This window comes from Neopelma chrysocephalum, unplaced genomic scaffold (assembly GCF_003984885.1).
Source record: "Neopelma chrysocephalum unplaced genomic scaffold, ASM398488v2 Primary Assembly neopelma1_95431, whole genome shotgun sequence".
NCBI lineage: Eukaryota > Metazoa > Chordata > Aves > Passeriformes > Pipridae > Neopelma > Neopelma chrysocephalum.
In genome coordinates this window covers 97,178-110,975 of record NW_020924104.1, presented here as the reverse complement: position 1 = coordinate 110,975, position 13,798 = coordinate 97,178, and the positions used below count along the sequence as shown (strand labels likewise).

Genomic DNA, 13,798 nt, shown 5'->3' with positions numbered 1-13,798 from the left:
ACAAGTGTTTGAAGAGATGACACATAAGAATCCCTCTACCAGGCTCTAGACGTTGTTTTCTAACCATGTATAAACATGCAGGGTATTTCGTTAAATACCAGACTTGTAATTTAACATAACATAATTAAAATCAGGTATTGATTGTCATTTTACAGGTGAGAGCTCTGCAGGAAGCCAAAATAAACACTGACAAATAGGAGAAGCGTGGAAATTCACATTAAGAAGAGAAATACAAGTTTTATTGCTATTTCATTATTTAAGCAGTAAGAACAGAGTATCATAACCCTACAACTTTTGAAAGAGAATTGTTTCAGTAAAATCAATTCACTATTTTAGTATCCTAAACAAAGACTGCAAATTAATATAAATCAAGTATCAGATATTGCAATAGCTATAATATTTAAAAGTATTCGCAGAGAAGTAATGCATTTTTATTGCTACAATGAAGTTTTGAATACAAAGGTTTAGTTCCTCAAAGTAGTTTCAACAGCAGTTCCTCTGAAAGCAGCAGGAAGGAAAATGTAGAAGAAAAACCGTTTGATGCAATATTCTCATCTTGAGAATTATTTGTTCAGACACCCTTTAGACACACCATAATAGAGGTAGACTGATGGGTATCATCTGTTTTGTTCTTAGCTGAGTAGGCATTTATTCCTTTTAACCTTTTAAATATTTGTCCACAGATGGCTGACAGCTCTGTGTCTCTCACCATGTTATCATCCTGGTGGTTCTCAGAAATCAGACATAGAAATTAATGCACGGAATCAACAGCTGTCAACAGTAGCAAAGAAAAAATTCTCGGATTTAGATACCAGCATTCCTCTACCTTTCTTAAAATTACTTATTGCCAAAATATGATGCTCATGGGTAGAGTATTAACACGACAAAACATTTGGGGAGAGATGATATACAAAAAGCAATAATCTGCTCACGTTCTATTCTGATCAGTTCCATTTCATCCAGTTGACATGCTCTTGTTATCTGTATTAAATAATGTAATTTCCCTTCATTTTCTTTCCCTCTATTACTTCTGGCCTCTTTACAATGTTTGTTGATGTCAACATCACAGAATAATAATGACAAAAGTTATAGACAAAAACTGAGAGAAAGACAAAGATAGGGGAAACATGTACTTCCCTATGGTATTTTGATACTTAAAAGGCAATTTTATTTTATTTTTCATGAAAGTTCCAGTAAGTTAAGTAGGCAGATACCCTACACACCTTCCACAGAGCTGAAACTATTAGATGGTATTGATGTCAAATGACTATGAAGTATTAATGCAAATACTAGTGAGCAAAAGCCATGAAATCTCCTGAAGTAAATAAAATACAGAGGTGCAATAAACAGAACACTCTATCTACGAGGACATAATATACATATGACTGTATGGAGACTGGATATCACCATCTAAGGAACTAAGGAAACTTAACATACTTCTAAATCTCAAGATAATAATGCAACTCATCCACATGAAAGTGGCAAGAAGAGTGGGAACTCTCACTACCAGCACTACATCGAGTGGTGAGCTTCACCTACACTAGACAGAAATGTTCTATGAAGGGTCAGAAGAGGCACGTTTGTGCTCCAATTACCATGAACAGAGCTAGTTAGTTACTAACTATGCTGCTGTTTCTACTGATATGCAACCTTGCAGGAACCAGCAGATTCAGATTGATGGTTTTTGTTGGCAGAGTTATTTTGCACACATATAGCAATGCCTGTCAAAAGAGAGTTAACAGCAAGAACTGTCTGAGCTATTCACTTCATTTTTTCCCATATCACAGCATGAGATGCAAAATAAAACATTACAGATTCAACAGAAGATTAAGACATCAGATGTTTTTATCTGTATTAACTACTAGATAGGAATACTACAACCATTTGTCCACAGTATCCCATGCTCCTGAATCCTAACTTCTAAAATTAATCTTTTCTCTTATTTTATGACTCAAATCCTATGCTCCACCTGGCAGGAAACACCTCCCAAGAATATTTTGAGTTCTGGAAGGTTGTTCCAATAAACTACCTATATATTTATAACACAGTTTCAGAAAAGCAAACAGGGAAACGGACACAAGTTTGCTGTGATAATGAACAAGGCTGTAAAGCATCTGTGAACTGGAAGATCTTTTCATATGGAGAAAAAAACAAAAAAGGAAGCAAAGCTTGATAGCTTTAATGTTGTATTCTGGAGAAAAGATTCTTGCCTCAATTATAAAAATATGCCCTTTAACATATATTCTTTACTACCTTCTCGCTTTAAAAATTAGGTTGATCACACTGATAAGATAAACACAATTAAGTCTGACTTTAAAAAAGCCTTATCTCTCTACAATTCCTTTTCCTGGATTTAACAAAAGCTACCATCTACAAACTCTAACAGCACCAATGAATTGTCTTTAGACCAAGAAATATACTCACCTTGGTAGATTTTTTCCAGTTTTGCTCAATATTTAAGATTTTGCTCTCTCAACCTCAATTTATTACCAGAATATGATGACCAAAACCAAATAACTTTGACAACCTCACAATCAGTTAAACTATATTTTAAAAAACAATCAATTACATAGAAAAAGAGAGCCAGGTTAAAGACTTTTTTGTTACAAAATGCTCAGTGTAATTGCTTATACAAGTAATTTGCAGAATGCTTCCTTAGGTTTTATTACAGTGATTTGTTCATTAGAACATTTAAATATTTATTATTCTCATTTTATATTAATTTCTTTCATTCTGTATGTCAATAACACTCCTAAATTTTTTTCCAGTATTGTTTGGAGTTCCTTTCTTACTTTTGAATATCATAAAAGAAATCAGCTACTAAAATAAATAACTTCTGAAACCTTGTTCATTCAATTCCACCCACAATACAGAAAGTATTGGAATTCCACCACATTTCTGAAAGGCAAATAAAAATGTCTTCAAATGACTCTGCAACTTTCTATTAAGTCAGTCCTCAAAAGTTGTTCTGCACCTTCCTTACCTCAGTCCCCTCCCTTGTCCCTGCTTTGCACCAGTATAAAAGCTCTTGTTTCTTGAACCAAGTCAACAGTCTAAACCAGGTTATGACCTGTCCTAATACCAGTTTGTTTAAAAACACCAAGCAGCAACCAGAAATAGACTATTTCTCAGCTAGGCTTCTTCTCCAGTCCTGTGACAAATTGGTACTGTGAGCTGTCTCCCCCCAGAGTAAAACAAAAAAATTGGACCATTGCAAAGTGGTGGAAATGAAAGGGCAGAAGTGTTGGGTCACATTGACCCCAACTCAAATCAGCAAAACCAGTGATGGAACTGCAATCTTGGACTAGATATCTGACTTGCAAACAACCAAAGCTATGCAGCATGCACACCAGCCCCTGATTTCAGTTAACTCAGCCCTGACATAATGTAACAATTGTCTACAAAATTACTACATCATTAACTCCCATGTAAATAAATCAATAGGACAAAAAAACCCCAATAAAGACAGGCAACACACACAATAAATTAGGTTCTTAAAAATTTGACGACCCTATAATACAAATTGAATAATATATAAATAATAAAATATATTATACTATACATAAATAATAGAAACTTGATTACTGTACAGGACTCTCCCAAGCAATTATTCTTGTGGTAGCACATTATGTTATGAAGTCAACTCTTTAACAATCATCACTCCTACAACACCAAATATTTCCACAACGTAAAACAGGAATGTACCACTCTCAATTTTCCCCACCTGCTATTTGAACTAAACCTTCAAAGGACCCTGCTGAACAAGATGAGAATTTTTATTCTGAGCCTTTACTGCTAAGCATCCTTTCCAGTTTAAGGATACTTTCACAATATGCCCTAAGAGGTGGAGGACATCATCTAGGGAACTAGAAAACAAGCTGACATATACATAGAAACTAAGATCTTTGTAACAAAACACAATGCCTTATCCTACTTCCTTAGAAAATTCCTGAACCACATGTTGATGGGCAATTACAATCCCTTAAATTCAGTACATTTTAATTTTGGAAGATATGGACAACAGATATACACCATGTTCAATACAGATCAGGCAAAGGACACTGAATTACTGTTTCAAAATTAAATTCCATGAACCACAGAGACAGTTAAAACAAAGGCAGTGGAGGGGAATATTATCTCTGTCAGCAACAATAACTAGAATTTAAGAACAATTGGACAAAAAATATTAAATTAGGAAATCACTTAATTTTTTCCCTGCAGCTTCCCCTATGAAGGGAAATAATATTATGAAAAAGTAATTTCTAAATTCAAAGGGTTTATTATTCAAGTAAAAGCAAATAGATGTATTTAACAGTAGATCTAGACAATAAACAAAACCACAAAACTGTAACTTTAAAAAAATGAGCTACGATCATAGTGTACAGTATCCACCTTGCAATACATGATGTCATTAATACCGGGAATCCTATGAAGGATATGGAAAAGGCCCCAGGTTGTATTTCTGTGTAAAAACTGCTTATACTGTTAATGTAAATTACTATGTTTTGCTAAGTGGTTTTATACTAGGTATATAAATAATAGAATTGTCTACATTTAAAAGCTGCACTATTAGAATGTCTAACTGAAGTTATAGGCTAAATCTCTTAGCTCAAGTCAGAAACATGTTCTTTAATCTGCTAGACAGACTTTTGCATTCAAGTATTAAAGTGAACCTCTAGCTGCCATCTACCAGTACAGATGTGCTAGCAGAGATTGGTTTTTGCAGGATGGCAATAGTGTTGGTTATACTGTCACCAAGTCTAATACTTTAAAAGACAACCCCTGTCCCAGTTTATCACAGTAATATGCAGCAAGAGAAAAGGAATGAAGACAGTTTCAGAAATCAATCCGTCTATGAGAGAAACTCACGGTGAAACATTTCACCTCAACACAGCACTTAGAGGAAACAAAAGTGCACCACTTGCACTCTGATATATAAACCCATTGTCTCTCATATGCAGCAAAAGGTTGTAAACGTTGATGTCAGAAAATATCTCAAAGACTGGTGGTATACCCACATCAGACTCAAAGAAAATCACAGGCTCTCAGAAGAATTAAGTAAAAAAAGGGGGAACTAATTACTTTTGTACAATTTACAAGGCTAGAAATATGCTGGCATATGTGCTTTCACAATTTTAATTTTTCAAGCACAGCCATGATAATGAGTGACAAAAACTAAATTATGAGGGCAAGTTTTAAGTACATAGGCACATTTTCGAAGAACTCATTTAAAAAAAACACTGCATAGCAGATGTACAGTGAATACAACAGTTTTCCACTTACAAAACTCTGTAAATTATATTTCACACATAGAAGGAACAGACCCTCTAAACTTAAATCCAAAGTTAGGTAACATAAATTATCCTTGATCTCCAAGCAAGTATTCGCAGTTAGGCCCAATTTCCCCTCACCTAAGCTTAGGTCCCTCACCTAAAGTGTTCACAGGAGGACTTCAGCCATGCTGCAGCCCCAGAGGTTGTACCTGCATTAAGACACTCATGGTTCCAGGGAACATTCCCAGATACTGGCATCTGAGCCAGCATTACTCCCAGCTGCAGCCTTGGCATGGCTGTGGACAAGCCTCTCCCAGTTTGTCCACAGCCATCCAGTTCAGGAAGGTAAAAGCACCACAAACCGGTCCTGGTACATGGGCGAAGTACCCACAGGATTAACAGCAAGCAACAGGAACCTCCAAACTGCAATTTAAGGTCTTAAGTGAGATTAATTATGTCAATACCTCTTTCTCCTTACATTACCAAGCGACCTTGAATGAATAATGATTTGTATCTTGGCTGACAACAATAACTTTCTGAAGTTACACAGGATGATACAAAGGCATCAATTAAATTATGCTTTGTCTTAAGGAAAATACAAATAGATGTGTGTGTATATATATAAATGATTCCGCAGTCTACAGCTGTTCTACGAATATTCCTTCTGCTTCTATTTACAAATACATACCTACAAAAATATGCACACATTCAAATACAGATGGATCATGCAATGTCATATTTCAACATCCTCAAGGAACAATAATTCTAACAAAAAGATACTCTCAAAATCATGCGAACTCTGTGCACACACTCTCAGAAAAATCTGCACTAAATTAGTAACAATTTCATAACTGAACTCCTGCTTTGCCAAATAATAACCAGCTGTTGGAAAATAATGTTTTCCAGAGCAAAAAGAAAAAAAGCTAATTTAAAGATAAATTACAACTTAAACAAAAAGAACTACTTTAACTGTCTGCAAAGAACTTCCTCCTCAGTGAGAGGAGATGCATCACCAGGAAGCAACAACTCTATCAGTAAGTGGCAAAAACCAATAGAGTCAGCAATAAAAATTAACTTAAGACAAAAATTACGTATTACTTCACACAGCAGTTTACAGGAGGGTGTTAAACACTACAAACCACTCTCTGCACTTTTTTTAATTCTGTAGAAAGGTTATGAGGCCTGAAAAACAATCTGTATGTTCTGACTAATAAGAGAGAAGCTGTAACATGCTTTCTCCAAAAAACAAAGGTACAAGGTCCTTACTTGTTCACCCTTTACTGTTTCAGCTCATGTGTTCTGCACTCAAGACTTCCATCTTATACACCCTTAGGCTCTTTAGTGAGCATCCCATGTGTAAGGAATTCTCAAGGAATCGTAAAAGAAACCAAGATTTATACAAACACAAACTAGTAATGCTAAACACTGGAAAACATTAAAAACTGATCAGGTATTTGACTAGAACTCATGAAAATTTTAATCAAGCCCCCATTCACACTGTACATTTTTACTTACAGTGCAAAACCAACTTACTTTCTCTGCATTTTTACATGACTGACCCTAGAAAACTCTCAACTTAATCAAAGATAATAATTATTGATACTAAAAAGTTTCATTTTGTTTGAAGAACACTGATACTGGTAATTCACTCTGAAGGAGGAAAGCACTATATATATCTGCTAATTATTCCTGGCATGCAAATTACATCCATACTGATACCAGTTATTTTCAGCCTCCAAGGAACAGTAGGAGTGAGTACTTAGTACATTCTCCTAGTTTCATCATAAGCATTTTTCCAACGATTTCTCCTACACTTAATCATAAAAATCAAAACTCTGTAGGGCTTTCAGGTTAGTCTTATGGAAGCATCAACATTCCCAATACACTATACCCAGCAGCCTATAAGAATTATAGCCTTTATTCTAGGAGCCAGAAATAAGAATTTGTAAACTCCCAGATTATCTACTGAATCAATCCTTTTGATTTTCTAACTTTTTGAAATACATCTTTGCTTTAAATGAAGTCAGTTAGCAGACAGAGAGGGTAAGAAGGAAGAGCAAACTGCAGCTTTTTTAATTTCTTTGTGTCTGTAGCTTTAATGGGACATATTTACAGAATGGCCAAGACTGGAATGAACCTCTAGAGATCATCTAGTCAAATCACCCTGCTCAAAGCAGGGTCATCTGAAGGAGGTTGCTCAGGGGGAGTTCTGGCCAGTAGGTTATGAGTATCAACAATGATGGAAAATCTATACCTTTCCCTGATCAATCTGTCATCTCTCAGGTTGGCCAACCATAATTGCACCTTTGTTAATCAATGCCAGCTACTCCCAACAACCTTCTTGTACTTCCCACATTTCAAAATGGTTTCCAGCATAATTTGTTCCCATAGATAGCTTTACGGTTAATTGGCCTAAAAGTTCCTGAATCCTCCTTCTTTCCCTTCATGAAGGTAAGGAGTGATGTTTGTTTTCTAGCAGCTCCCAGGAGCTGTCATGACCTTTCAAATGCAGTTGAAGTCTTTGTGATGACATCAACCAGACCCCTCAGCACTCCAGGATGCACCCCATCAGGTCCTATGAACTTCTATACATCAGTTTTATCTAAACATTTCATAGTCTAACTCACCTCCACCCAGAGCAAGTCTTCCTTACACTAGACTTTCCCTCAGGTCTCATGGCCCAGGGTTCCTGAAGGTAAGTCTTACCAGTAAAGGCCTAGGCAAAGAAGACACAGAGTGCCTCTGCCTGTTCTGCATCATTTATCACTCGATTCCCTACCCTGTTCAGTAGAGGACCCACATCTTTCATCTTCCTTTTGCTACTGATACATCTGTAGAAGCCCTTCTTTTTTTGCCCTTCACATCGCTCCCCAGATTCAACTCCAGGTGGGCTTTGGCTTTCCCAACCCCATCCCTGCATATTCAGGTCTTCCTGCATCACACAACTCTGCTCCCACCTCTTGTACATCTCCATTCTATGTTTGGATTTTGTCAGGAGCTTCCTGTGCATCCATGAAGGACTTTTATTCACCTTTTCTTGATTTCCTCTTCATCAGAATGAATAATTCTTGAGTTGAGAGGAGTAACTTAAAACAAATGTCACCAGCTCTCCTGGATCCCTCTTCTCTCTAACATACTCCACTTTTCCTAGGTTACTCCATAATGTAACTAAGCGCATTAAGCTGTTGAAATGTTTCTGCCAAAGGCAGCTGTTGGATCTTCTGGGAAACCTCTTTATTAGCACTATATTATGTAAGTAACATCAGTTTCATTGACTGAAAATTGAAAGGCAATTTCAACATAATGATCTCTGTCCTTTGCCATGTTAGTTGCATCAAAATGAACTATCAATATAATCTGAAAGCAATTTTATTACCTTAGCATTTTCATAACTCATTAGTAAACAAGTACTTATCACAATCTAAACCTGAAAGACACAGGCAAATGGAACAAATACAAGAGTTAAAAGAACATGATAGAAGGCTTTTCAACTTTATTTAAATAGGTGTTATTCCTCTGCTCTATCTGCTAAACATACTTTTTCAGTGACACTTGACTTACCACTACACTAAAGATACTTTTTAAAGGTATGTGCTTCATCAGCTGACATCTTAAAATGTCTAGTGAAAAAGACAAACTCAGTTACAGCATATATAGGTAAAAAATCACAAACTACACATGCTGGCATGAGCATCAGAGGAAAAAGTCTCAGCTGCTAAATTGTGGAAAAACTGACCCTCCAGAAAAGCCCAATTTTTTCAGGAGATTAGAAAATTAAATTAATTTCTAAAAAATTAATCCTTCTAGAAAAATTAACAGTTTCATAAAAATTGACCTGTTATCTGGTGTGCTCAATGCACTTTAACATGTCCTTATTTAATTTGTTGCTGCAAAGTCTAAAGCAAATTAAGAGTAAAACCTTATTAATCAGTATAATTTATACACTAAGTGACAAAGTGACACAAATATTTATTTTATAGGTGAATCCCTAACATAAGAGTGTTCCAGCTGATAACAAGACTTTCCCAATCGAGATGGACTTGGTTTTTTTAGTGCAATATGGAGTAAACACCATCAGAAGCAAGAGCAGTATTAACTTCAATTTAGCAAAACCGAAAAATTAAATGCAAATCAATAAGAATTTAAACCCAATAGTGCCTACTTCAACAGAAATTCTGCACTTCTTCAGGGCACATTGAGAAGAACTCTATCGCCACTTCCTGGGCAGATCAGGAAGTTCGTAGTTTGAAAACAGCACAAAAGGGTGATTGCAAAGCTACCGGCATGAATAGGCAACTCAGTTATACGGAGGATACTAGTCTGACAGAAGTTTCTCTTCTTGCTGTTTGCTCTCACATGCCATATGCTTGAGGACATCATACTTCATTGTTTAACCTCTCCTAAACCCTTTATTTTTTTCACCGTTGTGTGGCCATAGTCGAAGACTTCCCTACCTACCAGTCAAAATATACTGTAATGACAATTGCTGTGTTCAAAATACAAAGGCTGAGCACATGAACTTATGTTAGATTTAAAAGAGTGTAGGACTATCAACACAAAAAAACTAACCTGGATTGTGATTTTTGGGGTTTGGTTTGGTTTTGCTTTTTTTGGTTGGGGTTTGTTGCCTTTTTTTTTTAGTTCCAGTGTGTATGGGCACATCCATGCTGATGTCTAAAGCTAGATAATCCACCAGCATTATAAGCAAAAAAATTTTCTCCTCTGGAATATTCTACATTCTTTCCATCAACAGACAGTATTCTGTTCACAGAAATCACAGAATATGCTGAGTTGGAAGGGATCCACAGGGATCATCAAACTCCAACTCCTGGCCCTGCTCAGGACAGCCCCAAGAATCGCCCTATGTGCCTGTTCCCAAAAGACTGTGTGTATGTTTGTATATATTTGTTTAATTATTCCTCATACCTCAAAAAATACAAATATGACACTTATTCCACATGTCTGCCTTTTCTTGCTGTTCTGACAAAATCACTCATTCACAAACCATCTTCAAAACTCCCTACTTACAAGTTCCTAGGTCAGGATCTCCTAACCATATTTTTCACAATAACAGATCCACTGTGATAATCGACATAGTGTAACACCTTTTTCCGCTTGTCTCCTAATCTTTCCTCCCATCCCACAAAAAGACTAAAATATGCATCAGAAACTGTTATCTTCATCACCATTTTTCTTCTGTCTGTCTGTCTCAGCTTCACAGGTTCATGCACACACATTACAGCAAGTACAAATACTCCTCCAGTAGGCTCCATCAAAGCTGAAAACCCACAGAGCGCCACCACCTCCCAGACAATTCACCCACACCATTCCCAGGTTTGCTGATGGGCAAATAAAGCAGGCTGTACAAATTCTGACACCCAGGAAGCCTATTCCTTATTCCCTCCCCCAAAGAAGTACTGAGACCCATTCTGCAAACACAAAACAATCAGATTTCACTCATCCACAGAAACAGACTTACTACACACAGAGACTAACAAATCCATGGTAAGGATTTTAACACTGTCTCTGCCTTCCCTTACCAGAAAAGCAAGCTAAACAGACTGACACCACATAAAGGTGGTAATCACTATTTTACCTAAGTAATAGGTAAAATAGCCTGCTTACAAAATTCACCTTTCATCATATTAATTTTTGCCATGCATATTACCTCTGAGTCTCTCTTCTATAAGAAATGAAGTTGAATTTATTACTTTCCATTCTTTTATTTATTTAGCCTCTTGCTTCTTCACAGGTCTGTTTTCTTTTCGAATCCCCTTATCTCCACTCCACAAGTGACACCAACTAAGAACCAACCTTTGTAAGTCTCTAATGCTCACTCTTTGTCTTCCTTCTGAGTTTCTTCAGTGGAAGAGATCCTATCCTTTTACCTACATGCTACACAATTCGACTCAAATCTTTTCTTAACTGTTACTACACCATATTTCAGGAAAGAATCTACCTTAAGTATTTAATTATGTCTGCTTATGTTGTACAGATGGATATTCAGGAAACAGACCACATAAACCTGAACACAATTACAGCAACCACTTTCAACCTGACAGGATAAACATTCCTTTCGGTCTGCTTCCTCAAGTTCCCCGTAATGGTACATCAACTGTTCCACCTGTTTAAGTAATAAAAGTCTCGCACTGTAAGTTTAGCCTCCAACCAATGTGATTTTTTTTTTTAAAGAGAAAAATCTGTCTGAAAGTTATGTACCCCAGCAGCACCATATCCCCATCATCGCCTGAACTGTACAGAGCATGCTAGAGTAACTGATGGAAATTACAATTCTAAGTAAGAACTTCTGTTAAGCCTCAGGTATGAATGTTAACTTTTTTCTAATAACTGTTAGAACCATTCAGAGTTTCTCAGTAGTTCTTAAAAGCATTTCTGATGAGATATAGTTCTCACTAAGTTTACAAGAAATCCTTATGGATGGGTTAAGCTTTCGTATTGTATTCTAACTGACAGATAATGGAGAACTCAATTTCTAAGACCAACTGAAGATATTAAAAGCACCAAAACCTACCTGCTGCTCAGTATTTCCCTGCCCTAAACCACATTTACAACAGATTATCTGCTGCTGTTCAAGAGATTTACTGCACTTTACATAATACAGAAAAACAAAACCAAAAAAAGAACACCAGAATCCACAGAGAAAAGATATACAACATCCAAAGCAAACTACGTGCAGAGCAACTCCCCGAACCTGACTTTCCAAAAGCATTAGCAGATTAACAGTGCATTAGCTGCTTTGCAGTATTTGCCTGGGCACTGTACACATTCAAAATAGGGTCACCTTCAATAAGAGAAAACACAGATTTTCAAGAGCAGCTAAAGCATTACTTACGGTATGGCTTATCTCACTGCATCTTATTTACCCTTTCAACTTTCAGATCCAACCAGTTTTTCATCTCTTGCCTTCTTTTTTGTTGTTATGAGAACACACAAAAATAAGATAGAACATAGACTTAATTTCACAGCTGACACCACCACCAAAGGCAACAACTTATTTAGTACCACACAGCAAAGGCAGAATGAAATTATCGCTTTTTAGAATATGAAAACCATAAATGTAAATACTAGCAAATTACCTATTGTTTAGAGAGGGGATTAAAATAGCATGTAGTACTTATTCACTAGAAGAGTAAGACAACAACATCAGTACCTCCTATTTTCAGCCAAGTCTGCACCTTCATCCTTGAGCTCCTTACTTTTCTTTACACAGTCTTCTAAGAGAATTTCCTTTCTTCTCTTAGTTGCATGCACCCAGTTAGTATCATCATCGCCAGCCAGATCCTTCTCATCCGCAGCTTCTGCTTCAAATTGCTGAGAAGTGGCTCTTGAAACTTTCTCACCAATCTTTCTCTTCCACCCAAAAGAAGCCATCTGGAGAACTGGAGAAAAAAAAAACATTTTCGGTAGTTAGGTAACGCAGCATTTAAGCACACAGAACACACCTCACTCCTCTCGACCCCAGAGCAGTAATGTGGAGCAGACTGGCAGTCCCCCACGCCGGTTCCGCCCATGGCTCCACCACAGGTGTTAATGAGGGAAGCCCAGTTTGGAGCCCCACTGCCGTTACCTGCCAGGCAATTCCCCCGAGCTGGAAGTGCCGCGCCACCCGTGGCCCAGCGGCAGGAAGCGGAAAGGCGGGGCGGCAGCGGCAGGAAGAAAGAAAGGGAAGGAAGGTCTCCGGCAGCCAGGGACAGCCGGGAGCTGTAGTTCGCCCAAGGACAGCCGCGGCTCGGGGTGTCAGTGCGTGTGAACTCCCGCTGCCCTGAGGCTCCCAGGGGTAAAGGAGCCCGTGCGGCGGGCCGGCTATTCCCCGCTCCCGCCGGGATGCATGTGCGGACCGGGCCAGCGGGGGTTAGCGGAGCACGGGGAAGAGGGCGGAGGGGCGACAACACTCGTCCCTGTAGGAACCAGCCGTTCCTGATGCCCGAGTGCCGCAGGGGGACAGGTGCGGGGGGCGGGAATGGCCGGTCCACCTCGGCAGCACCGACTGCGCTGGGGACAACAGCCACGCCCCGCGGGAAGGCGGCTCCCGCCGGGATATACCACAAGGAAAAGTGACCAAGGCTATCAGGAAGGGGTTTAACTCTAAACGGAAGAAAAAAAAAAAAACAACAACAAAACCAACCAAACAACAAAAAAGACAGGCTGCAGGGTTTAAAACTGCTGCCAAGTTACAGGGACAAATACCAAGGCAAAAGCCCCATCCGCGATGAGTGGAAAGGGCAGACAAGGCGAGTCACCACAGGGGGGAAAAAGGCAGCTTTTACACTGAGTATTCAGCGTCCCTCCCATCGCAAATTCCTTTTTCGCACCGAAAGGGTTTACAGGATCTAGGAGAAAACAGCAAGACCGTGTGAGCTCAGCTGGGGAACCAGCCTGCCTAGCTGGGAATTCTGCAGTCCTTTGTCGTGTTGCTGCTCCTTCTAAAATTGTAATAGCTGCTGTTTTTAAAACAAGTGTAACAGTTCTTATCCACTTATAACATACACAACACTAAAAGAAAG

The 13,798-nt window shown here is 38.2% G+C and overlaps 1 protein-coding gene across 2 annotated transcripts in view; it reads right to left on the bottom strand.

Annotated features, from left to right (window-relative positions):
- Positions 1 to 13,707, bottom strand: part of TTC33 (tetratricopeptide repeat domain 33) — a 39,144-nt gene extending 25,437 nt beyond the window's left edge. Inside the window, exons 1-2 of one of the 2 annotated variants that reach the window (XM_027708076.1) lie at positions 13,470 to 13,707; positions 12,445 to 12,673 (exon numbers count right to left, since the gene is read on the bottom strand). In XM_027708076.1, the coding sequence (XP_027563877.1) occupies positions 12,445 to 12,665 (221 nt within the window). In that variant the 5' untranslated portion in view covers positions 12,666 to 12,673; positions 13,470 to 13,707. Of the gene's footprint in view, positions 1 to 12,444; positions 12,680 to 12,861; positions 12,952 to 13,469 lie in introns of those variants that run through there. The other variant, XM_027708075.1, reaches the window with a different exon arrangement.
- Positions 13,708 to 13,798: the final 91 nt, after the last annotated feature.